This window comes from Apus apus, chromosome 3 (assembly GCF_020740795.1).
Source record: "Apus apus isolate bApuApu2 chromosome 3, bApuApu2.pri.cur, whole genome shotgun sequence".
NCBI classification, from domain to species: Eukaryota; Metazoa; Chordata; class Aves; order Apodiformes; family Apodidae; genus Apus; species Apus apus.
Genome location: NC_067284.1, coordinates 97,286,398 through 97,303,464, shown reverse-complemented (window position 1 = coordinate 97,303,464; position 17,067 = coordinate 97,286,398). Strand labels below are relative to the sequence as shown.

Sequence of the window (17,067 nt, the reverse complement as noted above, 5' to 3'; positions counted from 1 at the left end):
TATGTCTCCTCAGCACCGTTTTTTCATGCAAAAAAACCATATTCTATCATCTGAATTAATTCAGAATATATTGCATAAAGAGACACTATAAGTGCTTACATCACCACATTTGTTTGTCTGTACTGTTACCCTGCTAATTCTAGACTCTGAATGATGCAGTAAGCCAATCCTGACCTTTATAAGGGCAAGTAAGATGCCATATTTTTGTCACACTTATGACAGAAGGTGGGCACTTTCTATGCTTTTGAGAGTGCATTTTCTGTAAAGTTTTTGGTTGATATACAGACATATACAGACATATCAACATTTTTGTATCTGAGAATGCTAATGCCTATTTCAAGGTTAAAGTGTGCTCTTGGGTCTATCAGTCCCCACACAGTGGGTGGCTTTCACTGCTTTTGAGAAGAGCACCATGGGCATGCTACATAAGAAGAAATTAAAAGTCTGTTCTGAAAAAAAATCTTATTTCCAAGGTCACCAATGCTTAGCCACTGAATATGAAACACCATAAGTTTCTGTTTTGGATGTTGTAGCTTTCCTGTTTGTTTCTAATTTGCAATAAAAATAAGTGCAAAAAATAGAAGGCAGTTTCTGTCATGATTAAGTGTAAAGCTGGTGCTAGTTTTTCTTTAAGCATTTACTAATTGACACAGAAGACAGCTGAAAAGTACCAAGGGCATTATCAGTCATTTCATGGTTTCCTATGTATACTGTAGTGTGGTTCTTCATTTAATCCTCTGCTTTAGAACACACTCACCCTACCTTATAACCTATTTTAATTTGTTCTTCATTATACTATACAATTTTGCATTAATGAGAAGCCATCTCTATTCATTTTCAAATCATAGTATATTTTATTTTGTAGGTGTCTGAAAAAATATTAAACACAAGTAATCAACTGTTTAGGGTTCAGCTCTTTAATAATTTTATTTTCAGTTACACACTTTCTTTTTAATATTGTATTTATTTTGAATCTTTAAGATAATTATGTATTATTTTGCTGTGAAATAAAAGATGCTAAAATATGAACCATCTTATCTGCTTATAAAAATATGCACCTCAGGAAATTCTAAATCCTCTTCATAGACACTGCTTTTACAGCAAACTGTTTTTAAACCTTTTCCTGTGCTTATTTCCATAAGAAAAATGAGGCATACTAAAGATTTTTAGAAGTAGTTATTTCAAGTGGTTAATGAACTCTCCTCTTATTTACTCTTTTTAATAAGGAATATTAGTAGTTTGGGTAAAAGTAGGAAATAGAAAATAATATTCTGATTATTAAAACCTTACTGTACTTCTTTATTTACTATGACTTTACATTTTAGGTTATTAATAAAGAAATAGATGGTAAAATGACTGGAATATCGAAACTAGAAGAGGAGGCTGAATCTTTTTCTCAGTTTGTTACCTCTGGAGAATGTGCACATATTAAAGCCAAACTGACTCAGGTCAAAAGGTACTGGGAAGAGCTAAGAGATCATGCACAGAGACTGGAAGGAACCATCACAGGGAATGCCTCAGCACAGAAAAAATATGAAGAAAGTTTTAAGCAGGTAGACAATGCAAAATCTAATGGAATGTTTGCAGAAATGTATAGAATTACTCTTTATTTTTTTCAAAATTGAATATAAAATTCATAATATGATAGGATGGACTAGAATATATGAGCAGATTTTTAGGGTAATTGCAAGACAAATTTGTGCTTTCAATAGCTTAAAAGGCAGGTTTAGGAAGACATACTCAAAGAAAATTACGTTGTCTTAGAAACCTAAGTGATTCTCCTTAATATTGCACTTATAAACCACATCCATATTTCTTATAAACACTGTCACTTCATCTTGTAATTGTTAGTAGGTCATAAGGAAAATAATGTAATTATTGTCCCAGTCACAAAGAGCTGAGCACAGTTAGCATCTTTTAACTTCAAAAGGCACTCAGCATGACAAAAGCTTGGGATATAGTATTCTCCAATGCTAAGTATCTGAAAGATGTTATTTAAAGCATAATTTATTTGTTTTCTGCTGGTTTTAGACTCTCTGATTTGCCTTTTCTTCACAGGTGCAGCACACAGTGACTGAATTTGAAACTAAGCTAGCTGAGCCTGTCACATCATGCTCTTCAGCGGCATCAACATACGCAGCCCTTCAGGATTGCACGGTGAGCATCTGGCAATTCCTGCCGCCGATTCCAGGGAAATGGTGCCACAGTGGCCTCCTCACAGCAATGCAAATAACCTCAGTACCAGAGGCTGCCTGATGCCACACCACCCAGGGTGGTAGCAGGAGGAAGCAAAGGCTGCCTGCTAGGGTGGGGAGGCCCAGGGAAGGCTTCAGCAGATTTCCTCAGCTTATTTTTTTCTCACAATTTCAGAAAGTCTTGGAAATATTTTTCCTACTCTAGTTTAAGAAAAGCCTAAAAGTATGACATGTCTGTTACACATTTGTCTTCAAAGATTTTCAAGAAACCTGGGTCTTGGTATAGAGAACTGTGATTTTTTATTTTTTAAATCTCCTTGGAACTAGTTTTTCTTGGACAATACAGACACTGGACAGACATTCCTGTCTGACATTTCAATGCAGATGTTTTAGCCAAGAGAATTGTATTGGTGATGCCAGAGATCCATGGATGTCTGGACATTTGGTTCAGTCCTTTAAAAAAGGAAAACAAACATTGGGTTGGTATTCAAACTACAAAAAATGCCAAATGTCAGAGAATTTGGTGTAGCATTTTTGTCTGTGTCTATAAGCCTCTGATGTGTTCTTCCCACAATAATAATCATCTTCTGTGCTAAGAAAATATTGTAAAAAATTTTAGTCCTATTGTTCTTGCAGTAAAATACATATAGTTTCTTTTGAACTTAGTGGTAGTTACTTTCAGAGGCTGTATGCAAGGAAGACCTGGCCTGTCTGCTTCAAAAAGGCTTCATACTTGTTGAGGAAAAATCTTTTGCATATAGAGAATTTAGTCAGACAGCACATGTAATTATCATTGTTACTGGCTTTTAAACATTATGAATATGCTGAGTATGCTACTGTAAACTTTTTTTCTGCTTGCAGGATCATAATTCAATGCCTTAGTGTGAAATTATTTTGTATTATTTAGTTTAAACAGCAGCAGCTTGTTGCTGTGTAACTCACATTCCCTCCTATATATTATTTCTTTCGTGGCTGTAATTAAAACCATTACTACTGTTGTTATTATTGCACACCTGTGAGTTAGAATTTCAGTTCTTAAATCTGCTTCATTTTGTGCTTTTCTAAGTTGTTGTACTACATTTAAATCATTTTAATGTGAAAAGGTTTCCCAGCTCTCTAGAAAAGGCAACATTGGAACATCTGGTCAACATCAGGTGCCATTTCTATGAAAAAGACAGCTAATGCTGACAGAAATTCACAGTAACTGTTCCCTAGCTTCCCCATGTTATGACAAAGGCTGTGAGTCTGGCAGTCCTCACATATTTCAGGGAGCTTTTCTATTTCATGTATTTGTATAAAATAGAGCAACTCTTAGAGACATTTTAAGGAATTTGGAGCTATGTCCTGCATGATGATGCTGTGTTGCATGCCCATTCAGAAGATCTGACCCGATTGTTGCTGAGTGTTTTTTTCTTTAATGCTGTTCTTTGGAAAGTCTTTCCCCACTACAAGCTAGTTGATCGATACGCTTGGGATGTGTGCATCTAGGATAGGAGGTCTGAGTAAATAAGCTATGCAGTGACTTCATGATCTCGTGAATGTATTGCTTCAGAATTTGAGTAGAGGTACAGAATTTTTCCCATCACTGTTACCCTCTCTCTGCTGTTTATGTATGTGTCTTCTGTTTCTTTTACCCGTTCATTAGGACCTTTGCCATACTGTGGAAAAATGGAGCAGCACTCTGGCCTCTCTCTCAGCCTGTGCTCGAAAGGTGGCCAACAAAGAAAAAGCTGCTCGAGAGGTTACAGCATTACAGCAGAAATATGAAAAGGTGGTAGAAAATGCTAAAGAGAAACAAACTGTATTAGAGACTCTTCTGGCTAAGTGGCAGAAGTGAGTAAACTTTCACTTCTTTTATAATGGACACAAAGACCTTCATGTGGTCTATGTGTGAGACTAAGGGGATGACTTGCGTTGGTAACTCTACATTTTGGTTTTCTTAGGCAGGAGAAGGAGCTGTCTGCCTTCGTGACTTGGTTGGAGGGGTGTGAAGCTACAGCTAGGCCTTCAGAGCAGTATGTTTCTGTTGACAGAGTTAAACTGGAAGGTGAACTGCAGTCACTGCAGGTACGTTTCAATTGAAAGGTTTTCCCTCTACACTTCCAATTTTTTTTCCTGTCTTTTAAAGGATGGAATTACTCAGGTCTAGTCTGACAAGTCACTTGATTCTGGGCTTCAGAAATGTCATAGGGAAGTATTATATTATCACTGTTGTTACTTATCAAGGACAAGAAAATTACAGGGAGAATGTTGTTTGCAAGTTTGTCTTCTCAAGAAAAGTAATGCCCTGACATATCCTATTGTCTCTAAAGGAAGGATGTTAGTCTGTTTGCTGCAGGATCCTTTCTCTAGATAAATTATTTTGTTAGACAACACTACTTTCCTTTTTTTGCATGTCGGGAAAGTTGCTCAGATGACAAAACACTCAAAGGTTTTGAATTCAAAATGAAAGTCTGATTTCTGAACTTTTTAAAAAAAGGATTTTCATTGTATCCTAAAGTATGCCTTCTCGTGGAATTTTTGCCAATTGTTTGTAGATTAATACGAAGCAGTTGGCCAAATAAAGCATTTTTACACCCTCTGTGAAACCAAAGTGTCTATAATTGTTTAAAATATTACTGAAGAGAAGAAAAATATTATTTTGGGTTTGGGTCTTCTGTCTGGGCCAATTTGTGGCATTACTTCACAATTCTATTGCTGCACACAAAATATGTTGCAAAACTTAAGTTTTATTTTATCCACTTTCATCATATAGTAGAGCTGTGTGGAAAGGTCACACTTTGTGCTAACGGACAGGAAAAAAAAACAACTTTGATGAATTCTTACTGAATTATATTTGAAGATTTAGCTGTAGGAAATCGAGGTGTAGAATACCTGCTTGTCCTAATAGACCTCAGTTCCTTCAAGGATTTGACTGTGCTCATTCACTTATCTCAAAGTGATGTACTGGAAATCCCTACCTGAATTTGTGGGTTTTTTTTGTTATTTTTCATAATATGATGCCATATTTAATTAAACTCTGTACATTGCATTGTTTTCTCAGGATTTGCGAGCAGATATTAAGTCCCATGCTTCGGTCCATGCGAGCCTATTACAGTTAAATGAGTCACTGTTCCCAACAGCTTCCAAACAGTGTGTGAACACAATAAAAGAAAAATTTGAAGATCTGGATAAGAGGTGGAAAGCTTTACCACCAACTCTTGATAAAAGGTTTGGGCTTCAGAATGTTTTTTACATATTAAATGAGAGTAACCAATATCCAGATAAGGAATCCCAATCCTGAAACATGATTTTGTACAGTATTACCTGCTGGCTTATGTTAGGCTTAGGAACACTGCCTCCTTTTTTGAAACTGTATGTTATCATATATTTAGAATTCAATTGTTTTGATGATGAACCTACATATTTTAGTATTTGTAAAGGAGCTTAAATAATAGACTCTGGTCAATGACATCATCTTCTTAGCAGGTGCTCAGTATGACTGTTTTACAATATAATGATCTCCTACATAGCGTTTCATATTGAAAATTATGCAAACAATTTCTAAGGGAAATGGGAAGGAAAATAACAAGGCCTTTTTCAAGGTCAAGGTTTAGAAGCTTAAAGCTTCTCACTCACTGACTAAATTCATGACACTGTTACCTCACAGACAGTGTTCCAGATGACAGGGCAAATGGAATTGCTATGTCTGAAAATTGAAGTTTAGCTTCCAGCAATATAATTCTCTTTACTGGGATTACCTCCATGAAGAAAAGTTTAAGAATGTGCCCTGACTATTTAGGACACTCCTAACAGCTGATACGAATAAAACAATGAAAACAGAAAAGAGCCTAACTATTGCTTTCAAGTGATATGTTATTCCTCAGTTAAGAAATCAACATGGCAGTCATCACATTTGAAATGCAAATTAATATTTCCTTATTTCCTTCCACCTGTCATTGATTTTAATGCTGTCCAGTCATCTGTGGTTTTGATTACACCAATTCATTAATTTATATCAAGTGCTTTTATATTTACATCTGACACCCTATAGGATCAACTTCCTTCAGTCTCTTGTTGCTGAGCATAGGCAGTTTGATGAGCTCCTGCTCGGGTTTTCAGACTGGATTAAGAAGTTTCTTGCTGAACTACAAGCCACTTCAGAGATAAACACAGCTGATCAACAACTAGCTGCATCTCACAATAAGGTAAACTTCTGAATGTAAATATTGAAGACAGACAAATTGTACAGTGCATTCAGCTAATTATTAATCTAAACTGAGCATGAGGTCATTTATTTATTTGAAAACTGATGTGCTGTTGCAGTCACATACAGATTTCTGTTATTTGACCAGTTTAAAGCAAAACTGTAACACAGAACTGTTCTTACTGGAAACCCCTCAGTAGCACTTCTTTTGATTGTAAGTTTAGTACTAAAATGTTTTCTGAACTTTTTATTGGAAGAAGAAACCCAGCCTTATGTTCTTTCTTTCCATAGAACCACTTATTGGAAGTTGAAAATAAGAAACAGCAGTTACAAAGTCTGAAGGAACGTGTAGATAAATTGTGTTCTTTCAGCTGCCCAGAAGATCAGCAGACATTGCAGGGAAAGACTGAAGATTGCTTTCAGATCTTCCAGGAGGCAAATCAAATAACTTGCCAAAGACAAGAGGCTCTGGATCAGCTGCGGGTATTCCTGGAGCTCCATAGTGCTACATCAGGAGTGCTCCACCAGCTGAGGCAGACAGTGGAGAAAACAGGAAATATGGATAAAGCTAGATCTGAATTACTGGAGAAGAAACTCAATAATATTGTTCAAGATCTTAACAAGCTGGAATCTGTTGCCATCAGTTTGGATGGTTCCCTTACTAAGGCCCAGTATCATCTAAGACACGGCATTTCTGAGCAGAGGACCTCCTGTAGGGCTGTGGTGGATAACCTGTGCTTGGAACTGGAGGCAGTTCAAAACCTGCTGGGAACTAAACAGAGCGAGGCAGAAGCTCTTGGAGCCTTGCGAAGATCTTTCATGGAACATAAAGACCAGCTGCTGAAGAGTATTGAAGCTATTGAAGAAAAGGCTGACAAGGAGGGCCTGAAGGAGACAACACTGCAAGCCCTCCAGCAAAGGTAAAAACAATATTAATGCTTGAGTTTGGCACTTCTTTGTTTGCTTGCAGTCTCTAGGCTTTTCAGGATACACTGGGGGCATGTATGAGTTTTCTGCCTGGGTACCTTATTTCTTGCCAGGCATAGTAGTAGTCCACATATCTGCTTAATTAAATTTCCTAAGTAAGTGAGCTGTTTGGATGAAGGGAGAACATGAGCAGAACACTTTGCAAGTCTTGCTAATCTTTTATATTGAAAAAACAGTCAAGAAAGTCTTTGTCTCAGAAATGTATTATGTCCAAATCAATCCAAGTTCCAAGCAGCTATTAGAAGTCCCATATGACATACCTATCTCTTCTCCTAGATTGAAGATTGTAAATGTATTGAAGGAACTGAAAACAACTTACTATAATAAAGTATTAATCTAAATATTTATTTCCAAGCCACTGTTCAGGTGAAATTTACTGTTGAAGTAAATTTGAAACCCACCTTTTAACTTGCAGATTGAGGATCTTTAACCAGTTAGATGAAGAATTGAATTCTCACCAGCATGAACTCCAGTGGCTCATGGACAAAGCAAAACAAATAGCCCAAAAAGATATTACAGTTGCTCCTGATATTGACAAAGAGATAAACTGCTTAGAATCTCTATGGAAGGACACCAAGAAGGCTATTCATGACAAGTAAGTAGATCTTAGGCTTAAGGTCAGAAAAGAGAATTTTATTTTAGTGGGGGAAAGAGAACCAGGTATTTACATTTAATATCTTCTGGTCTGTTAATCCAAATAAAAAGCAGGGTTTGTATGTTAAATCCTGAGTAGAAAATAAAACATTATAAGCCAAGATATTTGTACCAGTTGCAATTATACTATTAATAAAACCACACACAGGTCCTCAGGACAGTACTTGTAGAAATACTGGGCTTTTAGTTACATGTTGTTATTGATTCTCCCGGAAGATAAATCTCCATTGAGAGTCCACTATCACTCCAACTAGCACATATACACCTTCTAGCATACATTTTTCTTCTCAACTGGATGTTTCTGACAACCCTATAATTATGGGTCCTAAATCATTCTTAGACTTTAATTTTTCTGCCTGCCCAAGGATAACAATCATTACTGTATAATCAGAGACATAAGACAGTTTTGTACAGCGATGAAAGTCGATAAAGAAAGGAACTGAAGAAAATTTCATCTTGCCCTCTCTTTGTCTTAGCTGCCTCTTTTTAATTTTAAAGAAAAGTTATTCAAATGTTCTTTTTAAAATTTCCATGACAAAATTAAGTGCTAGATTCATTCAGTACTTCATCATCCTTAATGTACAGAAATTTTGTCTAAGTTCAAAACCAAAACCATTCTAAGTCTGGGTAATGCTTCCATGGGCACATGCAATTAGATGAGCCCCATGCAACTGCTGGGTTGGTGTACTAGAATAACTATTTAAAAAAATTACATTTGTTCTCTTTTTTTTTTTTTTTTTTTTTTTACTCTTTGGTTTACATACTGTATTGTTATTCTATTTTCTTTGTTGACACCATACAGATACTTGTAAACATGCTGCCTCTTAACCAAATCTGTTTATTATTTTCCTATTTAAAATATTCATAGCTACATAAGTTGCATTTCTGGTGGGTTTTTTTACAGCTGAATTCAGTTTTCTTCAGTTCTCTAATGCATTTTTAAGAGATGTATGAATCTGAGCTATGTAAAAGAAAATGATAGCTTTCTTTCACAATGTCTATCACTCTTTTTTTCTTAGCACTGCTGCTAATTTTTATTTCATGTTGCATGTTGCTGCAAGCCATTTTTCTTACCTCTAGGAGTCTTTAATAGTAGTTAACCAAACAATTTACAAACACACGTGAGAGGAGTTACACAGTCCCACTATGGTAGTACAGAAAACATAAAATATCTGTCCCTGCCTTATGGATGCATTATTGAAGGCAAATGAGTTCTCCACATTTCACACACTCGGGTAGTCATTGCCATCTTTAATACCTAAAACTGAAAGGTACTCAGGTACCTCGTAATTCCTTTCTAGCATAAAAATAATGTTATTTTAAAAAAAAAAAACAAAAACTAATTTAATTTCAATTATTTTGAACTGTGTTCTGTCTTGTATAGATGCAATTTTAGACTCCTCTGAACCCTATTATTTTAGAGAGAGCTATTTGGAACATTCAGAGAAGGGCAAGCTCCTGAAGCAATTGCCTGTCTTTCTTTGCAAAGTCATGTTTCCCAAATTCCTTCCACTGAGAACTCTGTTCAACACTAAGCATATCCAAAGTATTAGTCTTCCTTCTCTCTCTTCAGTATAAATACCAGGAGTGGACTGAGTAGTTGTTTGGGTTTTTTTATTCTGTCCATTGCTGGAGCAGAAATAGGCTTTTCTGGAGAGGGGGTGGAAAAAAAAATGGGGCCTGTTCTTAGCCCAAGATTATTCTGTTCTCAGTAGAATGGCAGGTAAGTTGAATAGAATGTTCTAGACCCACAAACATGCATCTGACAACTGGAGGACAGAATAGTCAGGCCTGTCTTGCATTGCTTTAGTCTTCTGCTTTTTTTTACCCCCCAAAATTAGTCCATGTTAAAGGAACAAGTTGAAAAAAAAAATTGAGCTGGAAGTGCCAGCATCATGATAATGTGATTTCCAGTCAGTAAGGTGCTAAACTTAGGAAATTAGAAGTTTGAATTCCAGTTTCAGTCTTCCTGTTGCTTGTCAGTTCCTTTGATATTTGATATATACAAGGTGGTGATTCATACACTGCCTCATCAGTGAGATGTTTTGTGATATATGGACCAACAGTGATTTGTAAAACCTTAATATAAATATTTTTTTGGCTGCCCAAAACATGTTTAGCATTGCATCCTGATTTTCTCATGGTGAATCACTACATAACATTGCCTTTCCTTCAGAAGCATGAAAGCAAATGGTGCTAATGTAGCCTTTTCATATTGCAGAAAGGAGCAGTCCTGCATTCTTATTGATCTGATGAAGGAATATCAGACCTTGAAGTCAACAGTAATGAAAGTTATAGACAATGCTGACAGTGCTTCTGTAATCAAATCCATTTGGAAGGATCATGAAGATGTCAGGCGAACTTTATCAAAGGTAATTTCATTTCAGGGATTTAAATGATCTTTGCTTTAGATGGCATTTTCAACTTGAAAGCTGCCCTTGAGCTGTGTTTAAAGTTGCTTGAATTCACTGCTAAATCTTGTCACACTCACATTCAGAGTTTAAGTTGTACTGATTCTGACGAGGAAAGAATATAGTCCTTTCAGCATTTGGGTGAGATCCATGGATGTGATTGTTGCTATCTATAACTTTAATACCTAGAAATGCAAAATGTTTATTTATATGGAAAGCTTAAGTTATCTTCTGTTTATTTAAAATACTTCAATAATATATTCCTATCACAGTATGCGAGGATATTTCCAGTCAGCAGACTTTTATATTTTTCCATACTGGGTAATTTTTTGAATGGTTAAAAGTTAACAAAAGAAAATTAATTACACAAATTTCTGATGAGTGCAATTCTTACGTCCGTCTTTTTCACTAAAACAACATATTTAATGTAGTACAATGTTAATATTGGCCATTGAGCAGAGATAAGGAATTTGCATCCCTGCATTCCATTCATTTCACTGGATCGTATTTCTAACATTCCAAATTCTGCTATCCATCAGCCTGTCAAGAAAAACAGTTAAATTCTTTCTGTTCATTCAGAGGGTAATTTAATTTGCAAGCCTATTGAGTTCTTCACAAAAAATTCTTCAGTCAGATCTCTGTAAACCTAATTCTAGACTATGCATATTTATGGCCTCTTTTTAATAAACATTCTAACTAGAACTGAAATCCAGAACAAAGTTCACCAGTCTAACATAGAAATGCATGTAATTCCATATGATTCTTCTCCTTTTTGTGAGCCTTGGGCTGTGGAGAATCCTCTGCTACTACAATGGCCAGTGGAAGCACAACAAATATTTTGCACAACTTCTACCATAATAAAGTAGGTGTGGCCACATGTCCGTGTGGCATCCAGATTAGTAGCTTACCTTGACTGCTGGTCCGGAATGCTTGGTAAAGAAAAAAATATGAGATGCTTACTATGATCCTTTCTCAGAATGTTGTCACCTCTTCAGTGACAGTCTTGTAAAGACTTCCCTGCCCCTAGAATTGCAAACTTAGTAACCGTGAACATTTTATCTCATTTCCTTCTGAACACATCTGTACTTTTATTTTCCAGAGTATCTAAGAGTGATGGGGTTTACAATTCTAAATTTTGTTCGCCACACCCTCTGTTTAACCTGCTGTAATTCCAGAACTGATTTTAGATTATTAGGTAGTCAATGATGGGTTCTTATTATTCAATTTTAGACAGGTAGAGTCTGAAGATAAAAAGAATAATAATTTAAAAATTGCAGTTGCTCTGTATTTTGTGGCATAGTTAAATATTAAATGGCATGCTGAATGACAACTGTCCAATGTTTAACATATACCACAGGGCTAGGGATGGGTGCCTGGAGAATTGGATTTTTCTTTCTTTCTTTAAGGCTTCATTAAACAAGCAAATCTTTATGTCCACAGCATGAAGCTGCCAAGAATGATCTGAGCGATAAACAAAAAGACCTGGATACTTTCACCAATAAAGGAAAGCATTTGTTAGCAGAACTGAAAAGAGTGCAGAACTGCGACCCCACTGCAGTAAAAACCGATATGAACTGTACAGTGGACAAATGGCTAGATGTAAGAGTCTGGTGTTTGTACATGAAATATAGTTTTTAAGTGGGGCTAAGGTTATAGTATTAGTATTTTCTTAGATCTTAGAGTGCAATTGTTTTGTAAAGTTTACTTTGAAATGTATCTCAAAGGGTTAATCAGAGGGATTTGGCATCCGTTGTACGTACAAGTTGTGGCATCCATTTGATGTATTTAAAATGATGTCCTATATCAGTGTATGAATGTTACTAGTATAAATTTGCTCGGTGCACAATTCAGAGTATAAATTTGAATTGAATTCTCATCTAATGTATGCAGTGTTACTGATACATTCTCATCTAATGTATGCAGTAAATTAATTAGGGACTAAATAAATTAGGTTACACCATAAAAGATGTGACTAAGTTGAGAAAGGCATTATAACAGAGAAAAATATCATAAAACTTAATATTTTACATTTTCATATTTATACTACTTCATTAGCAAATTCCTACATGACATAAGAAAGATAAATGGAGCTGGTTTTAAAGACAAAAGTTTATTTAAACATAAAACTCTTTCTTACTAAAAAATATACAATTTTTTTAGAAAAAGTCACATAATTGTTTTTTATTTTATGATCTGAATAACTAAGCTGAAATTAGAATTCCGAATTTGGACCTAACAATAGGAAATTTTTTTCACCTAGGCTTACTAATTATTTCTGGTACAATTGTCTTACAACTGGCTGCAAAATAAAGAAATCTAAAATTAATTTGTGAATGGTATTGATACATTGTCCTCTCCTAAAAGGTGTCTGAAAGAATTGAAGAAAACATCGACCAGCTGAGGGTAAGCTTATCTCTGTGGGATGACATCCTGAAAACTGGAGATGAAATGGATGGATGGTGCAATAAGTGCATTTCTCAACTGAATGAAGGCATCAGCAACTTGAGTAACAGTCAGAGAATGGAGGTCCTCCTCAAAGGCTTCCAGGTGCTTATGCATAAAACTGCAGTAATAACGGTATACACCACCGTGTCCGCTGTTCGAGCAGTGGAACCACTAACCCAATTGCTACCTGACAGCATTCAAGTCCCTTTTTTAAGCTATTTGCTTCTGACAGAAACAAGAACAGCATGGCTCTTGCTAGATCTAAGCTTTGTGATTATTTTGGCTCTAGCAGTACATAGAATCATAGAATCATTAAGGTTGGAAGGGACCTCAAAGATCATAAAGTTCCAACCCCCCTGCCATGAGCAGGGAATGCTACCACTAGACCAGGTTGCACAAAACCTTGTCCAACCTGGCCTTAAAAGCCTCCAGGGATGGGGCATCAAAAACCTCCCTGGGCAACCCATTCCAGTTCTTACAAGCATAACATTATATCCTCCCCAGAACAAAATCCCCTGTGAAGATTCTTCTGGGGCAACCTGAACTTCTGCCATTTAGGGCAGATGTTAAATGCAGCAATTTAATCCTGAAATCCACTGTCCAATCTTTTAATTGGAGTGATCTGATTGTTTTTTTAGAAAATAAAGTTTGGGCAATAGGATTCACACCAATTACTTGCCTAATATTTTAGAACTACAGTTATAAAAAAAAATTATTTTTCTCTTTCATTTTACTATTATCTTGGGTCTATATGAACACTGAATACAAGATCCAGACATGTCAGTGCATATAAAGCAGCATTTTTAAATTCCTTTTTGAAGTTAACATTTATTTCTATGTCTAATTTTTTTTCCAAGAGCTCACTTCCTTGTAATAAAAACCGGAGAGCACATGTATTATACTCTGCATGCCGTTACGTGGATCCTAACAACCGCAGTAGATTTTTCCAGTCAAATAAACAATGACATACCCATCTTTATTCAGCCAGTTTTAAGAAACTAAAGCTATTAATACATGCTAAATGCTAAAAATGTGTTTGGCTATTTTGATTGAAGAGAAAAAAAAACCAAACCAAAACCTCAGAATTGAGTCTAATAAAGGAAAGAAGTAGGAAATTTTTAGAGTATAGAAATAATAGAACAATAGTGTTTTCCCTCTGATTGCTAAGCTTTATTTATTTTTTTCTTCTTCTTTTTTTTTTTTTCTTTTTTTCAACTGATGGAGCATACTTTTGAAGGTCTAAATCTTTGTTGTAGTTTGTTATGAAACTTAGACCATATCTCTTTTACAGTCTGAAGTCAAGGATAAAGAACTGAAGTTGGAGCAGCTTAGTTCCAAAATTTCAGATCTTAAAGAACTGATCCATTGTCAAGAGCCTCCTGCAGACCTCCAGGTAAAATAAAGATATTTGTAATCACAGACTGTGCTCAGATGACTAAGAAGAAACTCCTCCTAAAATCTGTCTCTCCTGTACTGCCACCTTCTTCCAAGGTGACAGATACTGCAGTATTAATATATATCATAACTATACTTCGTTCATATTTGTTTAGTTAACTTTGATTTTTCTGTAATAATTATGCCATCAAGTAAAGAACATATGAGTTGTAGAAGTATTTTTCACTAAATCCAAATAGATTAAATAGTTTATAAGGTAGCTGATTGGATGTGAAACAGATTATACTCTCTGTCCAGCATTAAACCACATTATGTATGAGTGCATACAGAGTTTGCCTCTTTGAAAGAATTATAATGCAGTAAAATATGTTTATTTGCTTTACCAAAACAAAAGTATTCTTCTTTTAGTTCATAGAATCAGATTTGAGGCAAAAGTTGGCACATGTCAAAGAAATGTCAGAGACAGCAAAAGAGACACTGAAAGATTACAGTACTCAGAAGATGCGGTTGCAGAAGTTTATTGATGAGATGACAGCCCAGTTAACAACAGTGGAAGAGACACTGTTAAACTGTGCACGTAACTTGGATCCTGAAGCTCTAAATAAAGTGAAGGTTGGTGCTGAAGAAAATGAATATGCTTTTTCTTATGCAGTTTTTTGCTAAGCATTATACTTAATTTTCATTTGATACAAATTATTTCTCCTACACAGCTGCTAGAATATAACTGAACTCTTCAGTTATTATTCCAGCATGTTTGCAGGACCATTGATTCCCTTGAATATAAGTTATGAACCTATAACTCATCACAGTAAAATATCCTGGACTGAAATCAACACAAAGTTCTACCTCAGAAGTCCTCCTCAGTCCTCATCTATAGCAATTCTTTTGTCTACATCCTAAAGCTCTCTTGATTGCATACAAATATGCACATCATAGCATGACACCACATGCAGATTTTCTTCAGCATGAGCACATGTTAATCTTGATTTACTAGCCAATTCAAATTTAATTTTTAAACAAATGGTCCTCTCTAGTCAGATGAAAATTCCCTTTCATTCAGATGTCCCACCAAATACCTGTGTCATATTGCATCTCACACATACCTTCAGACTTTGCTGAAAATAAAGATTGCTATTCAATATACCTTGAAATGTATTAACTTTTAATAGAGTAGCAAACAATAAGAAACAGCCTTTTTCACACATCTGTGATGGCTCTTTAGTTTCAAGGATTCTTGGAAAATTCAGGAAACCTAGTCCAGTACTTCTTCCCTTCATTGAGTGTAGGACTTGCAATAGACCATAGGAGGAAAGAGCATAAGGAAGGAGCAGTAAGGCTTGAGGAAAAGTGAAGGCTCTTTTGTTTCTTTACAAATGTCATATTTGTGTTGTATCTTCATTTTCAGGAAATACAAAAAGACCTTCAGCTTCAGCAGAGCAGCATTGACTCGACCCGTGAGAACCTCAACAGCCTGTGTCGTAGATACCATTCTGTAGAACTGGAAACTCTTGGTGGCACTGTCACTTCATTAATAAAGAAGTATGAAGCTGTGAATCAGCTCTGCTCCAGAACACAGGCCAGCATGCAAGAGTCCTTGGAAAAACATTTCTTCTGTGAGTCTTAAGGCTTCTTAATATGAGCCGTTAGACCACAGCAGTGAATCATTCTGGAGTTTGCCAGAGTTTCCAGTGATTTCACTTGCAATTACAACTCTTTTTTCCTATGAAGCCATCCAAAAAGCCCTGTTACTAAATGTTCATTTGGTAACTGCTCCGAAACAAAGCATTTTACAAAAACAGAATTCAACTTTAAACACATAATATGCATGAAGTCAAGCTCAGCTCCATCTTTCTTTACTGTTAGATAGATCTCTATTGAATACATACACTTGGTTTATTTGCCATAAAGAGATGTATATAACCACCTAGAGATGCTTATAATGTAAAAATACCTATCTGAAGTATTTCCTGGGCTTCCTGGATAGTCAGTGGAGAGAAGTAGGCAATTTAAAATCTTATATAGTAAGTTATTAATATAGATACGATCTAGCATTAAATTGGGACATATCACAGACTGAAAATACCTGTATTTTCCCATTGACTATAAAGAGGAACCTAGTGTGACTGTTCAAATTTGAGTGTTTACAGAGGAAATATCTAACTTTTTGTGAAATTAATCCCACTCCCCAAGGTCATGGAAAGCAATGAAGACTCATCCTGTTAGCATTTACACACTGTTCCTAAGGGATAAAAGAATTGTGGAAGACAGCTGTGTAGTATTGTGGATAATGCTGCTTCTTAAAAAAAAATATAAATCTTCTCTATACTTTTTTGTTAAATAAGATACTATGCAAGAATTCTGGGAATGGTTTTCTGGCATGAAGGCTGCAGTGAAAGATTCATCTGACAGGTCTGGAGACAGCAAAGCCATAGAGGCAAAGCTACATGACTTGCAGGTATAGTGAACAAATTACAAAAATAGTAATTAGAAATGTAACTATATGTATCTAAAATAATTAGTAGATTCTATAATATGTGTTGCCTTTTTCCAAAGAAATAATGTAAAAAGAATTCAAGACAGCAATATGTACTGTAGGTGGAATACAGTGGAAACCATGTTCACTGTTCTGAGAGATCAGAATTTAATTTCTGGAAGGTTTATGGGTAACTAAATATTCAGTCTTTCAGATTAGCACTAACGTGTTAAAGCTTATCTGTGTAGATTTTTGATGGGACAGAAAACAAATAGCAGATACCTACTGCAAACAGCCTGAATTCCTGAAAAATATAAGGTC

The 17,067-nt window shown here is 35.6% G+C and overlaps 1 protein-coding gene across 2 annotated transcripts in view; it reads left to right on the top strand.

Moving 5' to 3' along the window:
- Positions 1–17,067, top strand: part of SYNE1 (spectrin repeat containing nuclear envelope protein 1) — a 295,834-nt gene that overhangs the window by 114,394 nt on the left and 164,373 nt on the right. For both annotated transcript variants that reach the window (XM_051615569.1, XM_051615566.1), the window contains 15 exons: positions 1,326–1,553; positions 2,059–2,157; positions 3,841–4,028; positions 4,139–4,262; positions 5,239–5,405; positions 6,229–6,382; positions 6,673–7,301; positions 7,784–7,963; positions 10,244–10,394; positions 11,874–12,032; positions 12,798–12,980; positions 14,170–14,271; positions 14,682–14,885; positions 15,679–15,886; positions 16,616–16,728. In XM_051615569.1, coding sequence (XP_051471529.1) covers positions 1,326–1,553; positions 2,059–2,157; positions 3,841–4,028; positions 4,139–4,262; positions 5,239–5,405; positions 6,229–6,382; positions 6,673–7,301; positions 7,784–7,963; positions 10,244–10,394; positions 11,874–12,032; positions 12,798–12,980; positions 14,170–14,271; positions 14,682–14,885; positions 15,679–15,886; positions 16,616–16,728 — 2,889 coding nt within the window. The remainder of the gene's footprint in view (positions 1–1,325; positions 1,554–2,058; positions 2,158–3,840; positions 4,029–4,138; positions 4,263–5,238; positions 5,406–6,228; positions 6,383–6,672; positions 7,302–7,783; positions 7,964–10,243; positions 10,395–11,873; positions 12,033–12,797; positions 12,981–14,169; positions 14,272–14,681; positions 14,886–15,678; positions 15,887–16,615; positions 16,729–17,067) is intronic.